The sequence below is a fragment of the Mesoplodon bidens genome (assembly GCF_964165515.1).
Source record: "Mesoplodon bidens genome assembly, chromosome: 2".
NCBI classification, from domain to species: Eukaryota; Metazoa; Chordata; class Mammalia; order Artiodactyla; family Ziphiidae; genus Mesoplodon; species Mesoplodon bidens.
The window spans coordinates 110069954-110095981 of NC_138177.1; the positions used below are offsets into that span (position 1 = coordinate 110069954).

The following is a 26028-nucleotide window of genomic DNA, read 5'->3' on the forward strand; positions in this document are numbered from 1 at the left end:
CGAAGAACTTCAGAGTCTTGTTCTGGTCTTGATTTCATATTATAATTTAGTACTACTACTTTCATTATGTGAAAATCTGGTTTACATCCATGGTAAAATACATAAGACAATCCCTGAATTACCCATCCATAAAAATTAAAGTTAATATATATTTAGAAAAAAATGTAGTGGATTAACTTTATGCATTGGTTTGTTAAATGGTAAATAATATCTATTTACATTATTAAAGCATAATTTTGGACATACTGTTTTGGGTATAATTTGTTTTCTACTTTTAAGTCATTTACTATTGTATTCACACACATAAACTCTAATTTCATCATGTAGTTGGGTGAATAATTTCATATTAAAGTCTTGATTTTAATTAAAAATTTACTGTAAGAGGGGATGGAAGAAGGTATTCCATGCAAATGGAAATAAAAAGAAAGCTGGAGTAGCAATACTCATATCAGACAAAATAGACTTTAAAATAAAGACTGTTATAAGAGACAAAGAAGGACACTACATAATGATCAAGGGATCAATCCAAGAAGAAGATATAACAATTGTAAATATATATGCACACAACATAGGAGCACCTCAATATATAAGGCAGATACTGCCAGCCATAAAGGGAGAAGTCAATAGTAACACAATAATAGTGGGGGACTTTAACACCCCACTTTCATCCATGGACAGATCATTGAGACAGAAAATCAATAAGGAAACACAGGTCTTAAATGACACATTAGATCAGATGAACTTAATTGGTATTTATAGAGCATTCCATCCAAAAGTGACAGATTACACATTCTTCTCAAGTGCACATGGAACATTATCCAGAATTTACCACATGCTGGGCCACAAAGAAAGCCTCAGTAAATTTAAGAAAATTGAAATCATATCAAGCATCTTTTCTGACCACAACACTAGGAGATTAGAAATAAACTATAGGAAATAAAACAAAAAACACAAACATTTGGAGGGTAAACAATATGCTACTAAACAACCAATGGATCACTGAAGGAATCAAGAGGAAATCAAAACATACCTAGAGACAAATGAAAATGAAAGTACATGATCCAAAACCTATGGGATACAGCAAAAGCAGTTCTAAGAGGGAAGTTTATAGCAATACAATCTTACCTCAGGAAACAAGACAAATCTCAAGTAAACAACTTTAATTAACCTTACACCTAAAGCAACTAGAGAAAGAAGAAAAAACAAAACCTAAAGTTAGTAGAAGGAAAGAGATCATAAATATCAGAAAAGAAATAGAGACAAAGAAAACAATAGCAAAGATCAATGAAACTAAAAGCTTGTTCTTTGAAAAGATAAACAAAATTGATAAACCTTTAGCCAGACTCATGAAGAAAAAAAGGGAGAGGACTCAAATCAATGAAACCAGAAATGAAAAAGGAGAAGTTACAGCCAACACCACAGAAATACAAAGGATCATAGGAGCCTACTATAGGCAACTGTATGCCAGTAAAATGGACAACTGGAAGAAATGGACAAATTCTTAGAAAGGTACAATCTCCAAAGACTGAACCAGGAAGAAATAGAAAATATGAAAAGACCAATCACAAGCACTGAAATGGAAACTGTGATTTTAAAACTCCCAACAAACAAAAGTCCAGGACCTGATGGCTTTACAGGTGAATTCTATCAAACATTTAGAGAAGAGCTAACTCCTATCCTTCTCAAACTGTTCCAGAAAATTTCAGAGGAAGGAACTCCCAAACTCATTGTATGAGGCCACCATCACCCTGATACCATACCCAGACAATGATGCCACAAAAAAGAAAATTACAGGCCAATATCACTGATGAACATAGACACAAAAATCTTCAACAAAATACTAGCGAACCAAATCCAACAATACATTAAAAGGATCATACACCATGATCCAGTGGGATTTATCCCAGGGATGCAAGGATTTTTCAATATATGCAAATCAATCAGTCTGACACACCACATCAATAAACTGAAGAATAAAAACCATATGATCATCTCCATAGATGCAGAAAAAGGTTTTGACAAAATTCAGCACTCATTTATGATAAAAACTCTCCAGAAAGTTGATGCAGAGGGAACCTAACTCAACATAATGAAGGCCATATACGACAAACCCACTGCAAACATCATTCTCAATGGTGAAAAACTGAAAGCATTTCCTCTAAGATCAGAAACAAGACAAGGATGTCCACTCTTGCCACTTTTATTCAACACAGTTTTGGAAAACAAACTTATGGTTACCAAAGGGAAAAGGTGGGGGAGGGATAAATTAGCAGGTTGGGATTAACATATACACACTACAATATACAAAACAGATGATCAACAATGACCTACTGTATAGCACAGGAAACTCAATATTCTGTAATAACGTATATGGGAAAAGAATCTGAAAAACAGAATTATACATGTATGTATAATTGAATCATTTTGCTGTACACCTAAAACTGACACAACATTGTAAATCAACTCTACTCCAATATAAAATAAAAATGTTTAAAAAAATCAAAAACAATATGTGAAACAAACTTTATCTTGATTCAAGCTATTCCAGAAGATAAATCTAAGAAAAAAGTTATAAAACCTATTTTTAAAAGCCAATTTAATACAGTAATTGATACTCATAATGTTTTTACTAAATCATCCTGACAATTTAAAATATGTATCCTCTACTGTGTTTAAGAAGTAGCATTTGCAAATGCTATTTATTTTTAAATTGTCTTTTAATGTTACCAAATATATATATTTGCTCTTTAAATACTTGGTCCTACAAACTCCCATCATTTTTTTTTTTGGCCGTATGCGGGCCTCTCACTGTTGTGGCCTCTCCTGTTGTGGAGCACAGGCTCTGGATGCGCAGGCTCAGTGGCCATGGCTCACGGGCCTAGCCGCTCCGTGGCATGTGGGGTCTTCCCGGACCGGGGCACGAACCCGTGTCCCCTGCATCGGCAGGCGGATTCTCAACCACTGCGCCACCAGGGAAGCCCTCCCATCATTTTTAAAGTGCTTTTATGGCCATTGTAATTTATTTTGTCTCAAGTAACCCCCAAAGTAGTCATTTTGTGGTCTTGTCTCCATTGCTTACCATTTTTCCATCTCCTCATTGTCAGCTATTGTCAGGAAATCTCAATATAGCATCTCTTTAACCTTTCTAATTTTCGGATTCTGACCCACACTGGTTGGAAAATCTGGAGGTCAACATTGATAGAACTGTATCTTTTGAAAAAGTAAAGAATTCCCCTCAAGAGATGGGAAGTCTGTGAATTTTAATACATGGAATTATAACATCTTTCTAGTATTCTATAATTATTTGATGCATTTCAGCCAAAAGTTTCCACAATTAAAGTCCAATAAAGATGTTTAAAAAAAAGATATTTAGACTCCAGGAGATAAAATTTGTACATAAAATCAAAAAAAAAAAAAAAGAAGTAGCATTCACATATACACACTACCAAATGTAAAATAGATAACTAGTGGGAAGGAGCTGCATAGCACAGGGAGATCAGCTAGGTGATTTGCGACCACCTAGAGGGGTGGGATAGGGAGGGTGGGAGGGAGATGCAAGAGGGAGGGAATATGGGGATATATGTATACTTATAGCTGATTCACTTTGTTATACAGCAGAAACTAAGACACCATTGTAAAGCAATTACACTCCAATAAAGATGTTAAAAAAAATTGGGGTGAAAGAAATACTTTTCCAGATTAAAAAAAAAAAGCCATTGAAAACATGCAGTTCATTTTCATCACATGGCTGTATATCTAAGATAACAGCTACCAAAGTAAATGTTTACCTAGAAATTTCATTTCTATTTAGATCTATACAGCCTCAGCTTCTGTTAATCCTATCCCCCTCCTACCTCAGTCTCATGGATTTCCTACTGTCTTGCAACGTGCCTTGCATTGTCATCCCAGCATGATTTTTTTTTACTCATGAATTGATCTTCTTCTTTCATCCCTTTTTCCTCCAGTAAAAATCTTTCCAACATCTTGTTCAAGGCCAAGCTCAAAAGTCACCTCATCTCTCATGCCTTATTTCCCTGACTCTATTCAACCCCGGGAGAATTAATGGCTCCCTCTGCTCACATAGTGCTTGACTCCTATGTATGTCTCCTGTTATGGAAGAATGTTATCTGATTATGCTATCTGATTACTAGTTTTATTTGTCTCTCCAGCCAATAGGACTGTGAGCACCTTGAGATCAGGTCTGGTTTAACTCTGGTCCCAGGCTCCTAGCACAGCACCTGCATAGTAGGAGCTTAAAAGAAGTTGTCAAATTGTCAGCCTCTACATTTATGCATTGTTATCAAAGGACTAGAATGTGTGTCATATTTTACCTGTTACATTGCTCATCTCTATGACTGCTTGATCGGCATGTGGTCCCAGAGCAATAAAATGAATGATGGCCTCACTTTGTTTCACTTTGTCTGTGCAATTTCTTACATTTTTGTCCTCTCCAGCAGCCACCAGTATTATTTCAGATCCATCTATTTGGTGATATATTTCTCTAATTACCTACAAATATAATTCAGGATATTATCAGGTACCCCTAAATCAAATGAACCCATGGGGAACTGGAAAAAAATTTAGAGGAAATAAAAAAAACTGCAGAATAGATGAGAATAGATGAGAAAATAATAGTCTATAATCAACCTCTTGGGGAATTACATGACTAATAATTTTCTGTCCACCTGCCACAGGGAATGTTTGCTCAAATGTAGTTATGTAGCAAGAGAGTTGTGAACAATCTTCCCATTTAAATGACAATGACAATTCAGCCTAGGGAACTCAGATCAACCAGACATCAAAAATAGAATTTGGGTAAGTGGCATTGAATACCTATCTGCTTTCTTTGACTAAACTATCCTCTGAAAAATTCTTTGGTACATAAAGTCAGTTGCATATATAGCTAAATGGATTAAATATCAACCACAATATAAAAAGTCAATGCATAACCTTTTAGAAAAAAATTGTAAATAATTCACAAATTTCAAATTAGAAAACCCTCAGTAGCTCCTAAATAAAAGATATGGAAACTTCTAAGCATCTTGAGGTTAGGCATTTGTTAAATAATTTTTGTTTTACGTCCCAAAGTAATTAGCACAGAATTGTTGCACATAGACGGTGGTCAAAGACTACACTAATTATATTTATTGAGTTCTTTATGTGGTTTGAACCCCTTTCTTACATCAAACTCCTAAACTAAACAGTGTGAAAATCCAGATTTTTAAATATCATATATCTGACACATAAAATATAGAGAACTTAGCCCAATATAGCAACTGTATTTTGACTTCTCTGATAATTTTGATTAGTAGTGACTTCTTGGCACACTATTTTGAGAAACTAAGTTCAAACCAAGAGGAAGAAAAATGCCATGATGGATTAGCTGGGGTTTTTATGGGCATAGAATGAAAGAGTAGAGGTATATATAAAATTGCAAAAGAGGGCTTGGAATGTAGAAATTCATTATAGACCTGGTGTCAGGGAACGATGTAACCACCTTTATTATGTTGTTTGTGTTATTTTTTTGCATATTTTGAGACTAGGAATGCCTTTTGTATATATTGCAAAATATAGGAAATTATTTCTACATTTACAGCATTTATACAGCATTTTCATCACATTTCCCCTATACATTTGAGTGCAAAATGAAGATCTAAAGGTGGGGTTCTCTCTCCTTCACCTCTCCCTTTCTTGTATTAGTCTATTCGCTGAGCACTCACAATGTATCAGTTGCTGTGCTGGGGATTCAGCAGGAACTACATGGTTTCTGAATTCATGGAAAGAATTGAATTCAATTAAAAATATTTATTGAGTTTTGGGTCAGTGACTGGCAAGGTATAGAGATGAGCAAGAAAGTCACAACTAATATATATGCCAGAATATTCTATAGTTCAGGAGTAATAACAAACTATTACACCACTACCATTTACTGTACCTTTGCTGTGTATTAAATGTTTTATACATTGTCATTTAACCTAAGGTCAAGCTCCCAACCTGTTTCCCTGCTGACTCTTGCTCCCTATAATCTTCCAGGGTCATCATCTTCATAAACGAGCGCAACTAGAGTCATCTTCCTAAAGCATAAATTGATCACATCTCTCTGTTGCTTCAATAGTTTTCTGTTGTACTTAAAATCCAAAACTCCTATCATATGTTTTGAAATTTTGAAAGAGGTAACCCTTGTCTAGCTTGCAAATGACATTTCATATTCCCTCATTTACCAAACTTCAGCATCACTGAATTCTCTCATTTATTAGAATAATTCACGTCTTTTCTACCCCTTCCCAAGACACTTTTGCACTTGCCTTTCTTCTTTGACAACTGGCTGTTTCTCATCCTTCTAATCTTAGCTCAAATATGACCATCAGAGAGGCTTCTCTACCTAAAGTAGGTAGTTCCACTCTTTTTCCCAGTACCTCTTTATCACATTATCTTGTTTGGTTCCTTCACAACACTTTCTCCACAAACTGTAATTGCATTTCTTTAAAAATTTTTCTTATTTATTCATTATCCATTCCCCACTGAAATAGCATGGTCCACCAGAACAGAGAATTTATTATATCCCAGTGTCTTGTACACTTGGCCTGACACATAACAGGCAGACAAAAACATATGCTGAATAAATAAAAACATGAACAGTCTATGTGCTAACTTTCATTATCCCCTTTACTGATGAAGTAATTGAGGACTAGGAAGGTAAGGAATTGTGCTTAAGATTGCAAAACCAGTAAGTGACAATTGGGGTTTGAACCCAGGACTTCATGTTAAAAATCTACACTAAAATGCCACACAATTCATAAAAGAGGGAGATCAAATAGAGTTGGGAGTAGCAGGAAAAGTTACATTAAGGAGCAAGGATTTTGAAGAATTGGTAGAATTTTAACATGCAAAGATAGAAAGAAGGAAGCACTTTAGGCAGAGGAATTACATGGGCAAAGGTACGGAGGCTTGAACAATGTGTGCAGTAAATTGGTTGGAGCATAGAGCATTGGGAAGGGAGAACTGAGAAAAAAGGCTGGCAAGAGAGGTGAGGGCAAATTTATCGGAGGATGAGAAGCTTTTAAATAACGTCAGACTGAGGGACTCAGACTTAATTTTACAGGCTGTAAGGGAACAGGATTTCTAAGCAGGAAAATGACACAATTGATATTAATCGTGAGCTCAAGATGACCATTGGGATAAAAATAAGATGCATAATGATAGTTATTATGAATTATATATTTGCTATGTAATATAATATTGTTCTAAGTATGAACATGTATCATTTCACTTGTCTTACAATAACCCTATGAGATAGGCATTCTTCTTTTCCTATATTTTATAGATAAGGCATTGAGAGTTCAAAGAGACTGAAAATTTTGCCTAGATCACATGACTAATAAGTAATAGATCCAGTACTGTGATCTCAAAACTCATGTTCTGACCAGTATTCTTTACCCTAAATGTAAGTAATAGTGCCTGCTACATCTGCTTTAACAGATTAACATCAGATTGCCCTAACAGAATGTCACAGAAACTAAAATGAGGATTGGCCCAAAATGGAATCATACCATAAACTTGTTTATTGCTCTAAAAATTGGTGACTGTTGCTGCATTAGCATATTCATTTATTTAAGAAACATTTATTGAGCACCGAATTTTGCATGATAACAAGACAAAATTGCAAAAGTGGGACTTTATAGACACTTATTCATCCATCAATTTATTCATATTAACTGATTCATTAAAAAAATTAATTGAGCTTCTTTCTATATGCTTAAGACTGTGCTTCTTAGAATTAATTATGTTATAATTAGGCAGTAATATGTACAGTAGAAATTAACAGAGAAATATCCTTAAAAATTAAGAAAGCCAAACTTTTTTTTTGCTGAACAGTTGTTTTTGCTGAACAATTTTCACCTGAAATGCAGATTCAATTCCAGAGCAGATGGATGTTCTTCCTGAAGCTTCTGTAGGTGAGCTCTCCAAGAGCTTTCTTCTTTCATTGTTGCTTATTATTTGGATTAGCTTACTTTTGATGTGGGAAGTACTATCAAAGTCAACTATCCCCACCCAGGATCCATTTTCAATGGTCTGCGGCAGGAAATGTTTGGCTGCTTGATTCATTCGATTTAGGCAATTAGAACCCTGAATAAAAAAGGATAAGAAAAACAACCAAGTGGTTTTTGACTGGCAAATGATAACAGATAACATACAATGCGTGTTCATAAGAACTTTCGATGAACAGTAATTAGTGTTATTAAATAAAGCAATTATAAATTTGTTGAGTCATTAAAACTGAAAAATATAGTTATATGTATTATGAGACATATGATAGTATGGAAAAGAGCACACACTCTTAACTAGAGCTGATTTTGGGCTATAAACTGCACAAATAAGAGCTGAAGGGTAAGGTGGGGTTTGGGTTGAAATAAAAACTTAGAGACTGTAATTATTCTTTACGGCCTCTGACTGTAATTATTCTTTAAGGCCTCTGTACCAGTTGTCTCAAAATGAAACCACTCCCCAGAGCTGGCAGAATCAATCCAGACTGTAATGGATGGACTCTGATTAGTGAGTGAAATCTCCCCATCCACTGGGGACTAGACTTCCCAAAGGGTGAAACTTACCAGACGTGCAGCTGAATCCTGAGAGGTCAAATCCCTGCTTCTGCCCATTCCTCTTTACCTCTCCCCACCACTTTTCCACCAATGGATTGGTTGGAATTGGCTCTTTGGTAACCCCTCAGGGCTCTCATCTCTCTTCCTAGGCCACTGAAGCCAATCCCCTTTACACACTTTTCTTCTAGCCTCATCACCGCTGTGATCCGTGGTATCTCCTCCCAACACTTGCCCAAATTTCCCCATGAAGCTTACCTTCATGTTTTCAGACTTATCAAGAACTAAGCACACAATTCTTTCACTGATCCTCAGCAATGAGAAGACGGGCGAAGGGGGTGGTGCCACCATAGGCACAGTGTCTTTAAAATCCTCAGAATTGCTGATCACCTCCCAAGTGCTTCTGAAATTGCACATTTTATTTTGTAGGCTTGGAGCTTCTCAGTTATGTTTTTTTTCATTACAGAATTCAATGATCTAAAAGTTTAATATGATGAAAAAAGTTTTATATACAATGCCTTTAAAGATATAAGTACATAGCTGACAAAAATTAAGATCTGTTCTGCAAATTTTTTGTTTGTTGAATGAAATATGATTCAATGAGGAGTCAATATCATAGCAATGTAGATTTTCAATAACAATGATAGTAATAATAATAGTAATAATAATAAATAACACTAGTTAAGTGCTTTACTATGTAGCAGCCAATGTTCAAAGAACTCTATACTAATACATCTAGTCCCTCAGGTCACTTGCACAGATATTTTATAAACATGATGACAGGTCCTTTGATTGTAAATATACAATCTAAAGTAATGATTGGTATACTTATAGTATCAATACCTTGCATAAACATTATGGATGTCTTTTCAGTTTGATATTTATCAAGCAAGAACTGACAATCTTTTTCATACAGTTTTGTCTTAGAATCAATTTTGCATCTATTAGTTACACAGCTATTTTCTTTACACTTATAACCTCTATTTATACCAGTAATATCTGTAGAACACCTGAAAATATGACAGTTAGTCTTTGAAGCAACCTAACCATTAACAGTTTTTGAAAATCTTAAGTGTTTCTATCCACAATGATCCTTATATAAAGGTTTTTATTCTGATTTGTGTACTATACACATAATATTCTGACAGCAAAATTCAGGGGTTTCTACCAGAGCAGTTATCTATTTTTCAAGAAATTTTAAATGGGACCTGCAGATATGTACACTGACTGAGTTTTCTGCTTATATTAAAGCTGCTGCTGTCTTGCGTAGACTCAAATGGCTGGAGGTAGTCCTTTTTCAAACATTTCTCCTGGTGGCTTTGAGACAGTAAATGGACTGTAGTCATCTGGAGGAGAGAACTTGTAAACCCATTTACTCTCAATATCACCTTAGCTTAAAGATAGATTTGTCCTTAGAGAGGTTACCCCTCTAGAGAATGGGTGTGTCACAACCACAAGTGTTGTGATTATTGAGGAATATTGCTATTCAAAAGAATTTGTGGCTGGAAACAAAGAGTGAGGTGTTGCCAAGGTCAGCAGATCGTAGAGTAAAAAATGGTGGGAGCATTGTAGACATATGCTTTATTGTATGAAATTGGCCACAGGTGGCAGTGATTACAATACATATGCTGGGATGCAAATATATCCAATTTTTAAAATATGTTTCCAGTTCAAATTCAGGAAGTGATCACTAGATTTCATTCAATCATTTAGGGAGTTTCCTAAACATGTCTATGTTTCTCTTGCCCCCAGGCTCAGGGAACATATGGTGCTATCTATATTAAGAACCATGATGAATATTCTGTAGCAGAGACTAGGCATTTAGGGGGAAAATGATGTAAACAAAGGTAATCAATGTAATATTCTTTCAAATATGTGTCCTGAAACTGATGCGATGGGGGCCTTCCTTGAAATCATGTATCTTTCAGCTTGTACATTTGTGACTAGTCCTCAGCCCCAGCAGGGCTTCTAACATTGATGGCACCTAATTTTAAACCAATCCTCAAACTATTCTGCTATCTTCATCTCAGAACCCAGAGGATTGTCTATTAACTGTGATGTTAGATTGGTATTTCAAAGTGAACCTTAAATCCCAAGAAATTCCTGTTTGGTTCTTTGAAACTGGTTGATTTCCTTCTCAGCCAGCATTTGCCACTTCTTCTTACCCATTTTCTCCCATCTTTTTGTAATGTAAGTAATTTTGATCTCCTAGCATGTAACACAAACCTTTACACAGAGCACAAACTTCAGTGCAAATGAATTCTGGCAGCTGTGGTAGAGAGGTGAAAAATATGTCAACTTGGCTACCAAATGTTCTTGATGTTATGTATATTTTACATGGACAACCAGCTACTTTAAGATACATTTTTCTAACAAAACAGAAAAGCACTGTTTTGTGATATAGCATCTGTTACCTGCATTGGCACAAAAGTGAATAAATGGCTTTCGAAAGAAATCAACTTAGGAAAACAAGAAGTTACAGCCTGAAATAATTTAAGACAATTTAAATAGTCATTCCTTGTTGCTTCAATTTTCTTTGACTTAACGCTGTAGAAAGGCTCATCATCATTGTACTCATCAAACACTCCCCAGAAGAGGTGGGCCCACTCATGGACAAACACTCTTCCTGTAGGAAAATATTTCAAATACATTATCATAATTCAAGTGACCAAATTTATCTCAAATATTTTTAAAGGCCTTTTTTTCCTATTACAATTATTTGGATTTTAAATGACTGCCATTGTTTATAATTTCTTTATATTACATGACATTACAGTATACTATAAAGTGTATTTTTTAGTCCACAGCATGTTAAATCAACAAAACATTTCTAGAGTATTTTCTATGGCCCAAATACACTGGGCTTTGGGTACCTGTAGCTGTATAATAGGGGAGACTGACATAAACAACATAATTAGACTGCGAACCTCCTTCAGTTCAGGAAATGTAATATTTTTCTTTGTATCATTCATCCTTCCATACATCCACCCAATTTTTCAATTATTATCTTATTCATTCAACATTTATTGCCTCTTCTTAGCTGTGTATCCTTGGACAAGTTTCTTAACCTCTCTATGCCTCAATTTCATATCTGTAAAATACATTCTCATTGAGGACGAAATTGTCTCCAAAGTGGCAAAAATTGGTACCTGGGGTTAATAAATCTTAGGAATTACAATGGTGTGTGTATCTCTTAAACTCAATACCTGGCAACATAAGTAGATATATAGTACATGCGAGGTATTAAAATGTCACGGGAGGCATTCAGAAAAAGAAGTCTAAAAAGGCTCCTCCAGTGGGCAATAATGAAAAAAAGATTGAGAAACACTGCTATAAAACATAAAAAATTGAGGTGATGTTGAAATGAATTGACTCATTTAAAGTGCTTAGCATATAGGTAACATTCATTATATAACAATTATTTCTATTATTAATTATATATATTTAGCACTGTACTATGTACCTGAAAATATAAAGATGAGTAATATATTGTCCTTGAGTTGGAGCTGCTTAGAGACAAAGGGATATAATTACAACTTTTTTTCCAAAGAATTCAAGGTGAATGGAAGGATATAGATAAATCAACAGATTGAGTTGCAGGAAGAAGCAATAAGGGGAAATATAAGGGGGAATTTTTGCTTTAGCAATAATGAGTAAAAATTTTTGAGGAAATGAAGATACAGAGAGATAGGAAATAGCTTCTGTTCTGTTACAAGATATGTTTATGTAAAACAGATTAGCTCATGTGAGATCTGAAAATAGGAGGAAAATATAAGTATTATGCAGATTTTATGTTTTGTCTTTTAGTCTTTGTTACTCAAAATGTAGTCCTTGTGGACCACATCAAGATCCCCTGGAAGCTTGTTAGATGTGAAGTATCTCAGGCTCACTCCAGACCTAGAGAATCAAAATCTGTATATTAACAAGATCCCTCCATAGTTCCTATACACATTCAATTTTAGAGATACTGGTTTAAGTTCCCTAGGCAAAGGTTACCAGAATATTGGGAGTAGAATTATAACCTTTGGTATGGAAAAAAAATCCTCATATCAACTACTGTAATAGGAATTTAATGGATTATAAGAAAATGTAAAGCTGCCTGCACTTGCAGCTCTCTTCTCATAGAGTTCTACTCTCAGACTTGTTTCATTCTCAGCTGATAATAGGTTGCCCTACTTCCCATGCCCGTCTTAAAAGCAGTGCCTTTGGCTTAGAATTCTTTCCATTCCCATCTACATTTTCTAAGTTCCCACCAGCCATTTTCACTTTTTAAAAAGCATTTCAACTTTATATGAGTGTATGTTGATATCTGTTGTGGCAGCAAAACTTAGAGGTTGCCTGCGTGGCCCAAATCATCTCTCTAGGTACTATTGTTATTGTTGTAATTGGTATTATGATAAATTGAATAGGTTTTGAGGAATCTTTTTCTAATCTTATCTTTCCAGAAACCTGTTGTTTTAGGGTATAGTTTTGCAGAATGTGAGATTTTTTTCTTATGAACACATATCTCATTATGGGAAAAATACCTGACTGGGAGGAAGAGAGGAAACAAAAATGGGAAACAGCTGAAGTGGGGGGACTGAGAAAAGAACAAGAGCTCAGTCCTCAATGGGGACATTGCCTTTAATGACTAGAGAATAATTGGCTTTAAGGATTGGAGAAAATAATATCTTCTAACAAGTGGAGATGGGGGTAATGAAGGTAGACATGAGTTTGGAAGCAGAGAGGAAGTAGGGGCTCTGTTTTCCCAATAAAGGTCCCTCTGTTGTTTGTTGGGATTGAAAAGAGTAACTAGAGACCTTGAGAAAAATGGTAGAAGCTTTAGAACAGCTTCTATGCAGAATAAGAAGGGAGCTGAGAGAGGTAAGTTCAAACATTATTGAGTAGCTTTGAGGGCTTCAATGAGCTTTGAAAGCACATTTTTTAAAGATACCATTAGTTTTATAATTTTGTTTCATAATCTTGGAAATATATTAATAGGAGCCAAAGAAACTGGCTAGAAATTCAGTTCAACTGGCAAGTTGAGTAAAACATAAGGATAAGAGTGCTAAGGGAGTTGAGCTATTTATACTTGTAGCTGACATGACTGACTTCATTGGACATGCCAGGTAGAAAAGAAAGTATATCTAGAAGGGCACAAAGGATTAGAGGTGCCAAGTACAACAAACGTGGTCAAACCAAAGTATGGGGGAGAGATAAGATTGGGATGGGATAGGATGATGGAGCTTTCAAGATTGGGTCCAGGCAATGTTGAGGACCATGACTAGCTGATTGTTTGACAGAGATAAGAGAATGAATGTTTGCTGAAGGGGCAGTGGAAGAGGAAGAAGTGGTTCTGGGCTGTATGGATTCAGAAGGGCTTTCATTGAGTAGTGACATGTGGGTTGGGCCCCCTTTGACAGTGATTTTCATTTTTACCTGAAAAATAATGTGCTTTAATTCATTTGAAACAATGATCTTAACTTCTTAGATTGAACTAGATGAAATTGCCATTTCTATAGGTAAAAATGATCATTTATAGACAAGTTCATCTGGTTCAAAGAATGGATTGAATAATAGTATCAGCAACTAACAGCCTAAGAGCGTTTTCTCTTGGCCAGGAACTGTCATCTTGGCCCTTTTCACCGTGCTACTCATCTGCCTTCCATGGAGATGGCATGTGATTGATTAATATCCAGCAGTGGAGAACTGAAAAATTAAAATCTAAAAAGTGTTCCTAAAGCAAAACATTTACTATGGCCATCCCATATTCAAATTTCTGTAGAGACCATACTGAGTACAATGACAAGGATGATCTAGTTTAATATTCCCAACATTTCTATAAGGTAGGAGCTCCTCTATTCACCATTTTTTAGGAAATAAGCACAGAGAGGCTGGGTCGCTTGTCCAAGGTCACCCATAGCTGTAGGGGAGTCAGGATTTGACCCTAGGGACTCTGGCTCCAAGGCTTGTGCACTGAACATGGATATAAAGCTGCATGTTGGAATCATGGCAAAATATTTGTTTTAACCAAAATTCCTACCTGATGGTCCAAATTCATTTTGATTTTTTCCAAGTACAAAGTCAGGGTGAAATGAATGTATTCTCCTTTTTCTTCACAGGCAGTGAACTGCTTGGTATATAGCTTATCTCTACCTGGGAGGGGAGGTGGTGTGACTAAAACATCAACCTGAAAACATTTTAAAAGATTTCTAAAACATCAGAATAGAAATGATAACATTTGTCCAAAACACCCTGAAATGAGTAATTTGGGTCAAAACTGAGAAGCAGTAGAGAAGATATTTTTAAGAGAAGATTTTTGACTCTTACATGTTTGTAGCTTTCATGTTTTGGCCTCTTGTATTGAGTTTTCTTCTTCCAGTTCTCTGGAATTAATATTGATACATTTTTGAAAAAAACCTTGTTTTCTGTGGCTTCATGCAGATAAGTAGAAGCTGTAGTCACCATGTCCTATTATTATAGGAAAAAAAGAGAAGTGAGGATGGCCAAGGGAGAGTAGACTAAATGAAGAGGCATTCATCACAAGCAATTCTCACTTTCAGTCATTAATAGAAAAAGCAACTGACTGGTGAGTAGGGTTTCTGATTCAGAATTTGAAATCTGTCACCTGTCAGTCCAAAATTGTGGCTTAATTCTGCACAGTTAACAGCTTTCAGCCTTCTATAATCCTACATCAAAAGTCAAATACTTATGTTTGACATTACTAGGAATTGTTTAATATGATAAAGGGCATGGACTTTGGAAGCATCTAGACTTGGTTGCAATACTAGCTTAATACTCTGGCTTAAACCTTGGCTGATTTATATGACTTCTTTGAATCTCAGTCTCCTTGTCTCCTTAATATACTATTACAACCTATCTTTAAGTTTGCCACAAACATGAAATGAGTTATAAAGCACACATAGGCAGTCATAAAACTCACTGACATCATTACTATTATAATTCCTAGTAGGGCACAGCCTTACCTGATGCAAGCTGAGGAAAACAGTTTATGGCGATGGCCCATGGATGAGATTTTCACTATATTCCCACCTCCCAGCAGAGGCAGCTGGGTTGGGAGCACAGCGAGTGGAGTAGTGGAAAAATTCATAGGAGAGGCAGAGCTTTTTGATCATAGGCAGAGCTTCTTGCTCTGCCATCAAGCTGAAAATAATATCACCTTATATTGTTTAGTATCCTGAACCCCAAAATGTTATGATTAATGAGAGAAATTGTTCCTCCTTATTATCTAGTGGAGGAAACAGCTGGATGAAAGGTTCATTGGTAATCTATTCTGCATGATCAAATCCACTGAATAATTGAGGAATACTGGGTGCTGGATGACGATGTCAACCTCTTCATGTTGCTGACAACACCACAGTCTACAGTATTGTTTATGTCAATGTAGATCCTCCTCAATTATTCCTGACCTAAGACACAATAGAACTATTCTTCAAGATTTCCAAGGGATCCTTTCCTTTTCTCTGGAAGTTGCTCTAGTGTGCTCCTGATGTATTGAAGAGACCATTAAACTGATTGGGCTTAGGGCAGGGATCAGCCAGAAGCCAGAGTGCAGAGAACTGATAACCAGAGGACTGGCTGTTGGTAGAATAGGGACTTCAGAAAATAAGCTTCCAAAAATAAGCTGGAGGTTACTTCTCAATTGATGATAATTATATTTTTCCAAGTGTTCAGGCCAAAACCCGTGAAGTTTTCTGTGATTCCTACTTTCCCTCTACCTCTCCTCTACCCTACACATCTAAACTATCAGCACATTTCTCTATGATACTCTCAGAATATGTCCAGAATCACACCACAGTAATGATCTCTACCACAATATCCCTGTTCCTTGTCACAATCAGTTCTCATCTGCAGCAGCTTTCTACCCAGTGTCCCTCTATACCTCTGTGCTGCAACAGAGCTTATACAGGATGAAGGGCAAGTGGAAGCCCCATACAGAGTTTCCTCAACACTGCCATCAGAATGATCTCAGAATAAGCAGAAGAGAGCACACCTCACCTCTGCTCAGATCCTTCTATGGATTTCACCTCACTCAAAGTAAAAGCCCAAATCTTTCCAGTGGTCTGGGCCCTGCTCTCTCTCCAACTTCAGCTCTCCCCAGCCTTCCTCCTACTCATTCACAGCTGTTTCCTTGGTCACATCAAGCATGCTGTCCCCTCCATGCTGCTGTACCTAGTGTCCCCTCCCCAGGTTTTCAGTGGGCTCTTCCCTCACTCATCTCAGGCCTCTGCCCAGATGTCACATCAACAGTGAGAACTTCCCTGACTACCCTGCATGAAACAGTAACCCACATTCTCTCCCTACCTCAGTCCCACCAACACTGGCTATCCCCCTTTGCTGATTTATTTTACTTCATAGCAACTTACTACCGTTGGCGTGCTCTACGTTGACATGTTTTTATTATCTATATCATCTGAAAAAGATATATACTGCAGGAGATCAGTAGCTTTAAAAAAATTCACTACTCTCTCTCCTGGCATGCCATTAGCAAGCATTCAATAAATAATTGTTTAAGGAACAGACAAGTCCAATTGCTAATTTACAGTGTAAAACGGAGGATCAGGGAGGCCCCATGCCTTGTCTTTGGTCTTATGGTGAGACAGGGTAGAACGCTGTATAGAACCTTCAATTCCCACTGCCCATTGCAGCATTGTCTTCCCTGTACCATGCTGCTTTTAAACGTCCTGGAGTACTGAGAAGTTTCCTTTGCAATTATTAACTACTAACTTTTTTCTTCTCTACAATTCAAACAAGAGAAATTCCATTTCTTCCTTACCTTTATCTGTTCAGTTAGTGTTTAATGTTCTGGCACAGCAGGGTCTATAGCAATGACAATGCCCTCATAGCCGTTGTTATTCAGCCGAACAAGGGGAGTATTCGACCCCTGAAGCAGCTATAGGACTAAGAGGAAGACAAAACTTCTGAATAAACCATTGTTCCTCTTGAGTTGGTCCTGATCCCAACTTTGGTTTGTTCAAGAGGCTTTTCTTTCTCACCCTCTCCAGTTCTCTCTCTCCTTCTCTCTTTGTTCCTCTCTGTCTCTCTCTCTCTTTTTGGGAGTATATATGTATATATTTTATCAGTGTTGGCTGATTATGGGATATTAACTGTATAAAGGTCAGTGTTTGGAAAGTGGGAATGTACTTGGCTTCTGGGTACACAGTTGTTTTATTGTATATTATTGTAAAAGTGATCAAGAAGCATACTAGAAATCAGATCTTTTTATAAAATACTTTGCACATTTTCTTCTTGGGATACATTTTCTATACTTTATACTTGTTAATTTTTTAATTGTAGACAAATGCTTATTACTTTCTATAGCAAGTTATCTGAAAATTAATAAAATTTGTAATAAAGTTGATAGAAACAGAAATGATAGTGGTGTTTCTCAGTTTTAGAAGTGGTTTTATTATTAAATTATTTAACAAAAGTATAAATATTGGAATATTATGTAAGATATTTAAATGTAAATAATACCAAATTGGGTGATTTGGCTTAGAGACCTAAGTGAAAAAAAATTTTTTTAAATTGAAGCATAGTTGATTTACAATATTGTGTTAGTTTCACATGTACAACATAGTGATTCAGTATTTTTGCAGATTCTATTCCATTATAGGTTAATACAATATAATGGGTATAACTCCCTGTGCTATACAGTGTAACCTTGATGCTTATCTATTTTATATATAGTAGTTTGTATCTGTTAATCCCATACCCCTAGTCTGTCCCTCCCCTCTTCTTTCTCCCCTGTGGTAACCACAAGTTTCTTTTCTGTCTGTGAGTCTTTTTCTGTTTTGTTTTACATTCATTTGTATTATTTTTTAGATTTCACATATAAGTGATAGCATATCATTTGTCTTTGATTTATTTCACAAAGTGTAATATTCTCTAGTTCCATCCATTTTGATGCAAATGGCAGTATTTCATTCTTTTTAATGGCTGCGTTTTACACACACACACACACACACACACACACACCACATCTTCTTGATCCAATTCTCTGTTGATGGGCACTTGGTTTCCTTCCATGTCTTCGCTATTGTGAATAGTGCTGCTGTGACCATATGAGTGCATGTATCATTTGAACTAGTGTTTTTGATCTTTCTGGATATATACCCAGGAGTGGAATTGCTGGATCATATAGTAGTTTTATTTTTAGTTTTTTAAAGGAGGTTCTACACTGTTTTCCCTAGTGGCTGCACCAATTTACATTTTTGCCAACAGTGTATGAGAGTACCCTTTCCTCCACAACCTCTCTGACATTTGACAAGGCTGGGTGCTTTCAGGCAGGACACAACCTGTACAGTGGTTCACAGTGGCTCTGTTTGCAAAGGGTTATGTAGGAATCCAGGTGAGAGATGCTGGGGGCATGAACTAAGGATAGAGACAGGTGGAGGGATTTTTGAGATACTCAGATTTGACAGGATTTGATGACTGTTTGTAAAAGGGTAAATAAAGGGAATGGAAAAGTTTCTGTATGTGTATGTGTGTTCAAATATTCATTACTTCATTGTTCCCTCTCTCCTCTTTTATTCTCTCTTCCTGGGATGCAGTCCTGTCTCCAAAGAACTCACTGAACAGTTGAAGGGTGTTAGGGAGGCTTATGTCAGATATGTAAAGAAGTAAATGCATTTGGAAGTTAGATTCTATATGAAGAGTGGAGAGTTGGATATGAAAGAAAGTGCTCTATTCTGCCTAAGAGTGGGGGAGACAGTCAGGAAAGGCAGTAGGGGTGGGATTTTGAAAGGGGGACATATGGTCAGAAGGCAGAAAAGGGAGGCTGAAGATGGTAGGATTAGAAACGGAGAAGGATGGAAGGGGTATGGTGTTCCTGATAAAGACCCAAAGACATAAAACAGTGTTTACTTTTGGGAAAACTGAAAGTCCTTGACTGATTAGATGTGTGAGAACAGTGAGATGGTACAGTAAGAGACAGGGAAGTGGAGGCAAGGGCCGCATGGTGGCAGGCCTGGCACTCATTCACTTGACACATACTTTGGTCCTTTTGTCCTTGGTGCCTGGAAAAAGTGATGTAGAGTCATAGTCTCTACCTTTGTGGCATTAGTCTTTATTTTTAAAATAGTTTAAGAGCTATTTTGGTTTTGCACATTACTTTGGGGGCATTGTGGCAGACATATTGGGGAGGGTTGTGGCAGACATATTGGGGAGGGTAGAATGAAGATACAGAGTTTATTTTTGTGTATAGTGTTAAAGAATGTTCTAATTTCATTTTTTTACTTGTAGCTGTCCAGTTTTCCCACCATTTATTGATGAGACTGTCTTTCCTCCATTGTATAGTCTTGCCTCCTTTATTATAGATTGACTGTAGGTGTGTGGATTTATTTCTGGGTTTTCTGTCCTGTTCCATTGATCTATATTTGTTTTAGGTTAACACCATACTCAAAAACAAACGCAAAATGGATTAAAGACCTAAAAGTAGAACCAGACACTACAAAAATCTTAGAGAAAAACATAGGCAGAATATTCTTTGGCATAAATTGCAGCAATATCTTTTTTGAGCTGTCTCCTAGAGTAATGGAAGTTTTAAAAAAGGGGGGGACCTAATTAAACTCAAAATATTTTGCACAGTAAAGGAAACCATAAACAAAAAAAAAAGACAACCCACAGAATGGGAGAAAATATTTGCAAACGATGCAACTGACAATCAATTAATTCCAAAATTTACCAACAGTTCATGCAGCTCAGTAGCAAAAAAGAACCCAATTTAAAAAATGGGCAGAATGGGGTAGACCTTCAAGATGGCGGAGGAGTAAGACGTGGAGATCACCTTCCTCCCCACAAATACGTCGGAAATACATCTACATGTGGAACACCTCCTACAGAATACCTACTGAACACTGGCAGAAGACCTCAGACTTCCCAAAAGGCAAGAAACTCCCCATGTACCTGGGTAGGGCAAAAGAAAGAAAAACCAGAGACAAAAGAATAGGGACAGGACCTGCACCTCTGCGAGGGAGCTGTGAAGGAGGAAAAGTTTCCACACACTAGGAAGCCCCTTCACAGGTGGATATGGGGGGTGGTGGTGGGGAAGCTTCAGAGCCACAGAGGAAAGCACAGCAACAGGGGTGCAAAGGGAAAAGCGGAGAGATTCCCACACAGAGGGTCAGTGCCGACCAGCACTCAGCAGCCCAAGAAGCTTGTCTGCTCACCTGCCGGGGCAGGTGGGGGCTGGGACCTGAGGCTCAGGCTTCGGAGGTCGGATCCCAGGGAGAGGACTGGGGTTGGCTGCGTGAACACAGCCTGAAGGGGGCTAGTGTACCACAGCTAGCTGGGAGGGAGTCCGGGAGCAAGTCTGGACCTGCCTAAGAGGCAAGAAGCACTTCGGGGTGTGCGAGGAGAGGAGATTCAGAGCACCACCCAAATGAGCTCCAGAGACGGGCGCGAGCCATGGCTATCAGCGCGGACACCAGAGACGGGCCTGAAATGCTAAGGCTGCTGCTGCAGCCACCAAGAAGCCTGTGTGCAAGCACAGGTCACTATCCACACCTCCCCTCCCAGGAGCCTGTGCAGCCTGCCACTGCCAGGGCCCTGTGATCCAGGGACAACTTCCCTGGGAGAACACACGGCACACCTCAGACTGTTGCGACGTCACACAGGCCTCTGCCGCTGAAGGCTCGCTCTGCATTCCGTACCCCTCCCTTCCCCTGGCCTGAGTGAGCTGGAGCCCCCAAATCAGCTACTACTTTAACTCTGTCCTGTCTGGGCAGGGAACAGATGGCCTCAGGCGACCTACATGCAGAGGCGTGACCAAATCCAAAGCTGACCCCCCAGGAACTGTGCGAACAGAGAAGAGAAAGGTAAATTTCCCCCAGCAGTCTCAGAAGCAACGGATTAAATCTCCACAATCAACTTGATGCATCCTGCATCTCTGGAACACCTGAATAGACAACAGATCATTCCAAAATTGAGGTGGTAGACTTTGGGAGCTATTGTAGACTTGGGGTTTGCTTTCTGCATCTAATTTTGCTTCTGGTTTTATGTTTATCATAGTTTAGTATTTAGAGTTTATTATCATTGGTAGGTTTGTTTATTGATTTGGTTGCTCTCTTTCTCCTTTTTTTTAATATATAGATATATATATATTTTTCCTTTTTCTCTTTTTGTGAGTGTGTATGTGTATGCTTCTTTGTATTATTTTGTCTGTATAGCTTTGCTTTTACCATTTGACCTAGGATTCTATCTATCCATTTTTCTTTGTATTTTGTTTGTTTTTTATTTTTGTATAGTTTTTAGTGCTTGTTATCATTGGTGGATTTGTTTTTTGGTTTGCTCTCTCTTTCTTTTTTTTATTATTAAAAATTTTTTTTAATAATTAAAAAAATTTTTAATAGCTTTATTTTATTTCATGTTTCTTTCTTTCTTTCTTTTTTTCTCCCTTTTCTTCTGAGCCAATATGGCTGACAGGGTCTTGGTGCTCTGGCCGGGTGTCAGGCATGTGCCTTTGAAGTGGGAGAGCCGAGTTCAGAACACTGGTCCACCAGAGACCTCCCAGCTCCACGTAATATCAAATGGCAAAAGTTCTCCCAGAGATCTCCATCTCAATGCTAAGACCCAGCTCCACTCAACGACCAGCAAGCTACAGTGCTGCAACTCTATGCCAAACAACTAGCAAAACAGGAACACAACCCCACCCACTAGCAGAGAGGCTGCCTAAAATCATAATAAGGTCACAGACACCCCAAAACACACCACAGGATGCCATCCTGCCCACCAGAAAGACAATATCCAGCCTCATCCACCAGAGCACAGGCACCAGTCCCTTCCACCAGGAAGCCTACACAACCCACAGAACCAACCTTAGCCACTAGGGGCAGACACCAAAAACAATGGGCACTATGAACCTGCAGCCTGAGAAAAGGAGACCCCAAACACAATAAGTTAAACAAAATGAGAAGACAGAGAAACACACAGCAGATGAAGGAGCAAGACAAAAACCCACCAGACCAAACAAATGAAGAGGAAATAGGCAGTCTACCTGAAAAAGAATTCACAGTATGATAGTAAAGATGATCCAAAATCTTGGAAATAGAATGGAGAAAATACAAGAAACATTTAACAAGGACCTAGAAGAACTAAAGAGCGAACAGATAATGGTGAACAACACAGTAAATGAAATGAAAAGTTCTCTAGAGGGAATCAATAGCAGAATAACCGAGGCAGAAGAATGGATAAGTGACCTGGAGGATAAAATAGTGGACATAACTACGGCAGATCAGAATAAAGAAAAAAAGAATGAAAAGACTTGAGGACAGTCTCAGAGACCTCTGGGACAACATTAAATGCACCAACATTCAATTATAGGGGTCCCAGAAGAAGAAGAGAAAAAGAAAGGGACTGAGAAAGTATTTGAAGAGATTATAGTTGAAAACTTCCCTAATATGGGAAAGGAAATAGTCAATCAAGTCCAGGGAGCACAGAGAGTCCCATACAGGATAAATCCAAGGAGAAATATGCCAAGACACATATTAATCAAACTACCAAAAATTAAATACAAAGAAAAAATATTAAGAGTACCAAGGGAGGGCTTCCCTGGTGGCGCAGTTGTTGAGAGCCCGCCTGCCAATGCAGGGGACACGGGTTCGTGCCCTGGTCCGGGAGGATCCCACATGCCGCAGAGCGGCTGGGCCCGTGAGCCATGGCCATTGAGCCTGCATGTCCAGAGCCTGTGCTCTTCAATGGGAGAGGCCACAACAGCTCGAGGCCCACATACCACAAAAAAAAAAGGACCAAGGGAAAAAAACAAATAACATACAAGGAAATCCCCATAAGGTTAACAACTTATCTGTCAGCAGAAACTCTGCAAGCCAGCAGGGAGTGGCAGGGCATATTTAAAGGGAAAATCCTACAACTAAGATTACTCTACCCAGCAAGGATCTCATTCAGATTTGACAGAGAAATTAAAACCTTTACAGATAAGCAAAAGCTAAGAGAATTCGGCACCACCAAACCAGCTTTACAACAAATGCTAAAGGAACTTCTCTAGGCAAGAAACACAAGAGAAGGAAAAGACCTACCATAAAAAACCCAAAACGATTAAGAAAATGGTAATAGGAAAACACATATGGATAACTACCTGAAAGTAAAGAATTAAATGCTCCAACCAAAACGCACAGACTGGCTGAATGGATACAAAAACAAGACCCATATATATGCTGTCTACAAGAGACCCACTTCAGACCTAGGGCCACATACAGACTGAAAGTGAGGGGATAGAAAAAGATATTCCATGCAAATGGAAATCAAAAGAAAGCTGGAGTAGCAATACTCATATCCGACAAATTAGACTTTAGAATAAAGGCTATTATAAGAGACAAAGAAAGACACTACATAATGATCAAGGGATCAATCCAAGAAGAAGATATAACAATTGTAAATATTTATGCACCCAAAATAGGAGCACCTCAATACTTAAGGCAAATGCTAACAGCCATAAAAGGGAAATTGACAGTAACACAATCATAATAGGGGACTCTAATACCCCACTTTCACCAATGGACAGATCATCCAAAATGAAAATGAATAAGGAAACACAATCTTTAAATGATACATTAAACAAGGTGGACTTAATTGATATTTATAGGATATTCCATCCAAAAGCAACAGAATACACTTTCTTCTCTTGTGCTCATGGAATATTCTCCAGGACAGATCATATCTTGGGTCACAAATTAAGCCTTGGCAAATTTAAGAATATTGAAATCGTATCAAGTATCTTTTCCGGCCACAATGCTTTGAGACTAGATATCAACTGCAGGAAAAAATCTGTAAAAAATACAGACACTTGGAAGATAAACAATACACTACTAAATAACCAAGAGACCATTGAGGAAATCAAAGAGGAAATCAAAAAATTCCTAGAAACAAATGATAATGAAAACACGACAACCCAAAACCTATGGGATGCAGCAAAAACAGTTCCAAGAGGGAAGTTTATAGCAATACACTCCTACGTCAAGAAACAAGAAACATCTCAAATAAACAACTTAACCTTACACCTAAAGCAATTATAGAAAGAAGAACCAAAAAACCCCAAAGTTAGCAGAAGGAAAGAAATCATAAAGATCAGATCAGAAATAAAGGAAAAAGAAATGAAGGAAATGATAGCAAAGATCAATAAAACTAAAAGCTGGTTCTTTGAGAAGATAAACAAAATTGATAAACCATTAGCCAGACTCATCAAGAAAAAAAGGGATAAGACTCAAATCAACAAAAGTAGAAATGAAAAAGGAGAAATAACAACGGACACTGCAGAAATACAAAGGATCATGAGAGATTACTACAAGCAATTATATGCCAATAAAATGGACAACCTGGAAGAAATGGACAAATTCTTAGAAAAGCCAATCTTCTGAGACTGAACCAGGAAGAAATAGAAATTATAAACAGACCAATCTCAAGCACTGAAATTGAGACTGTGATTAAAAATCTTCCGACAAACAGAAGTCTAGGACCAGATGGCTTCACAGGCGAATTTGATAAAACATTTAGAGAAGAGCTAACACCTGTACTTCTCAAACTCTTCCAAAATATAGCAGAGGGAGGAATACCCCAAACTCATTCTATGAGGCAACCATCACCCTGATACCAAAACCAGACAAAGATGTCACAAAGAAAGAAAACTACAGGCCAATATCACTGATGAACATAGCTGCAAAAATGCTCAACAAAATACTAGCAAACAGAATCCAGCAGCACGTTAAAAGGATCATACACCATGATCAAGTGGTATCAAGCAATGTGATACACCATATTAACAAATTGAAGGAGAAAAACCATATGATCATCTCAATAGATGCAGAAAAAGTTTTTGACCAAGTTCAACACCGATTTATGATAAAAACCCTCCAGAAAGTAGGCATAGGGGGAATTTACCTTAACATAATAAAGGCCTTATATGACAAACCCACAGCCAGCATTGTTCTCAATGGTGAGAAACTGAAACCATTTCCTCTAAGATCAGGAACAAGACAAGGTTTTGAATGACTGAATGAAATTTCAGACCACTTTGAAAACTTGTAAATATTTGTCTTGTGATTTGTTTAATATCTGTCTTTCTGCTAGAGTCTAACCTCCATGAGGACTTAGAGCAGTATTTTCATTCACCATTCTATCCACAGCACTTAGCTGCAAAGTGTTGATAAATAGTAGGAGTTTAATATCCTGACTGACTGACTGACTGATGAACAGTTGGCACTCAGTGCTAAGATCCCTGAGTTTGGGGTACAACAGTACAAAGCTTCTCAGCATGAGAGCTGCTATGAATTGAACACTAAGTATGTGCAGGAATGAGGCCAAGGATCTGTCATTATCTAATGAGATTTAGACACTTGGACTGGGTATTAGTATACCATTTTTACAGGTGAGAAAACTAAGGCATAACTTCTGTTATTTACCAATGTTGCTATTTACC

General features: G+C 37.5%; 1 protein-coding gene across 1 annotated transcript in view; it reads right to left on the minus strand.

Moving 5' to 3' along the window:
• Positions 1–26028, minus strand: part of CLCA4 (chloride channel accessory 4) — a gene marked incomplete at its 3' end in the record, with an annotated part of 133737 nt that overhangs the window by 77753 nt on the left and 29956 nt on the right. Inside the window, 12 exon segments of the mRNA XM_081258896.1 lie at positions 4332–4509; positions 7900–8127; positions 8856–9038; positions 9042–9074; positions 9430–9607; positions 11115–11223; positions 14620–14667; positions 14670–14766; positions 14907–15047; positions 17374–17394; positions 17398–17490; positions 17494–17538. Of these exon segments, the coding sequence (XP_081115022.1) occupies positions 4332–4509; positions 7900–8127; positions 8856–9038; positions 9042–9074; positions 9430–9607; positions 11115–11223; positions 14620–14667; positions 14670–14766; positions 14907–15047; positions 17374–17394; positions 17398–17490; positions 17494–17538 (1354 nt within the window).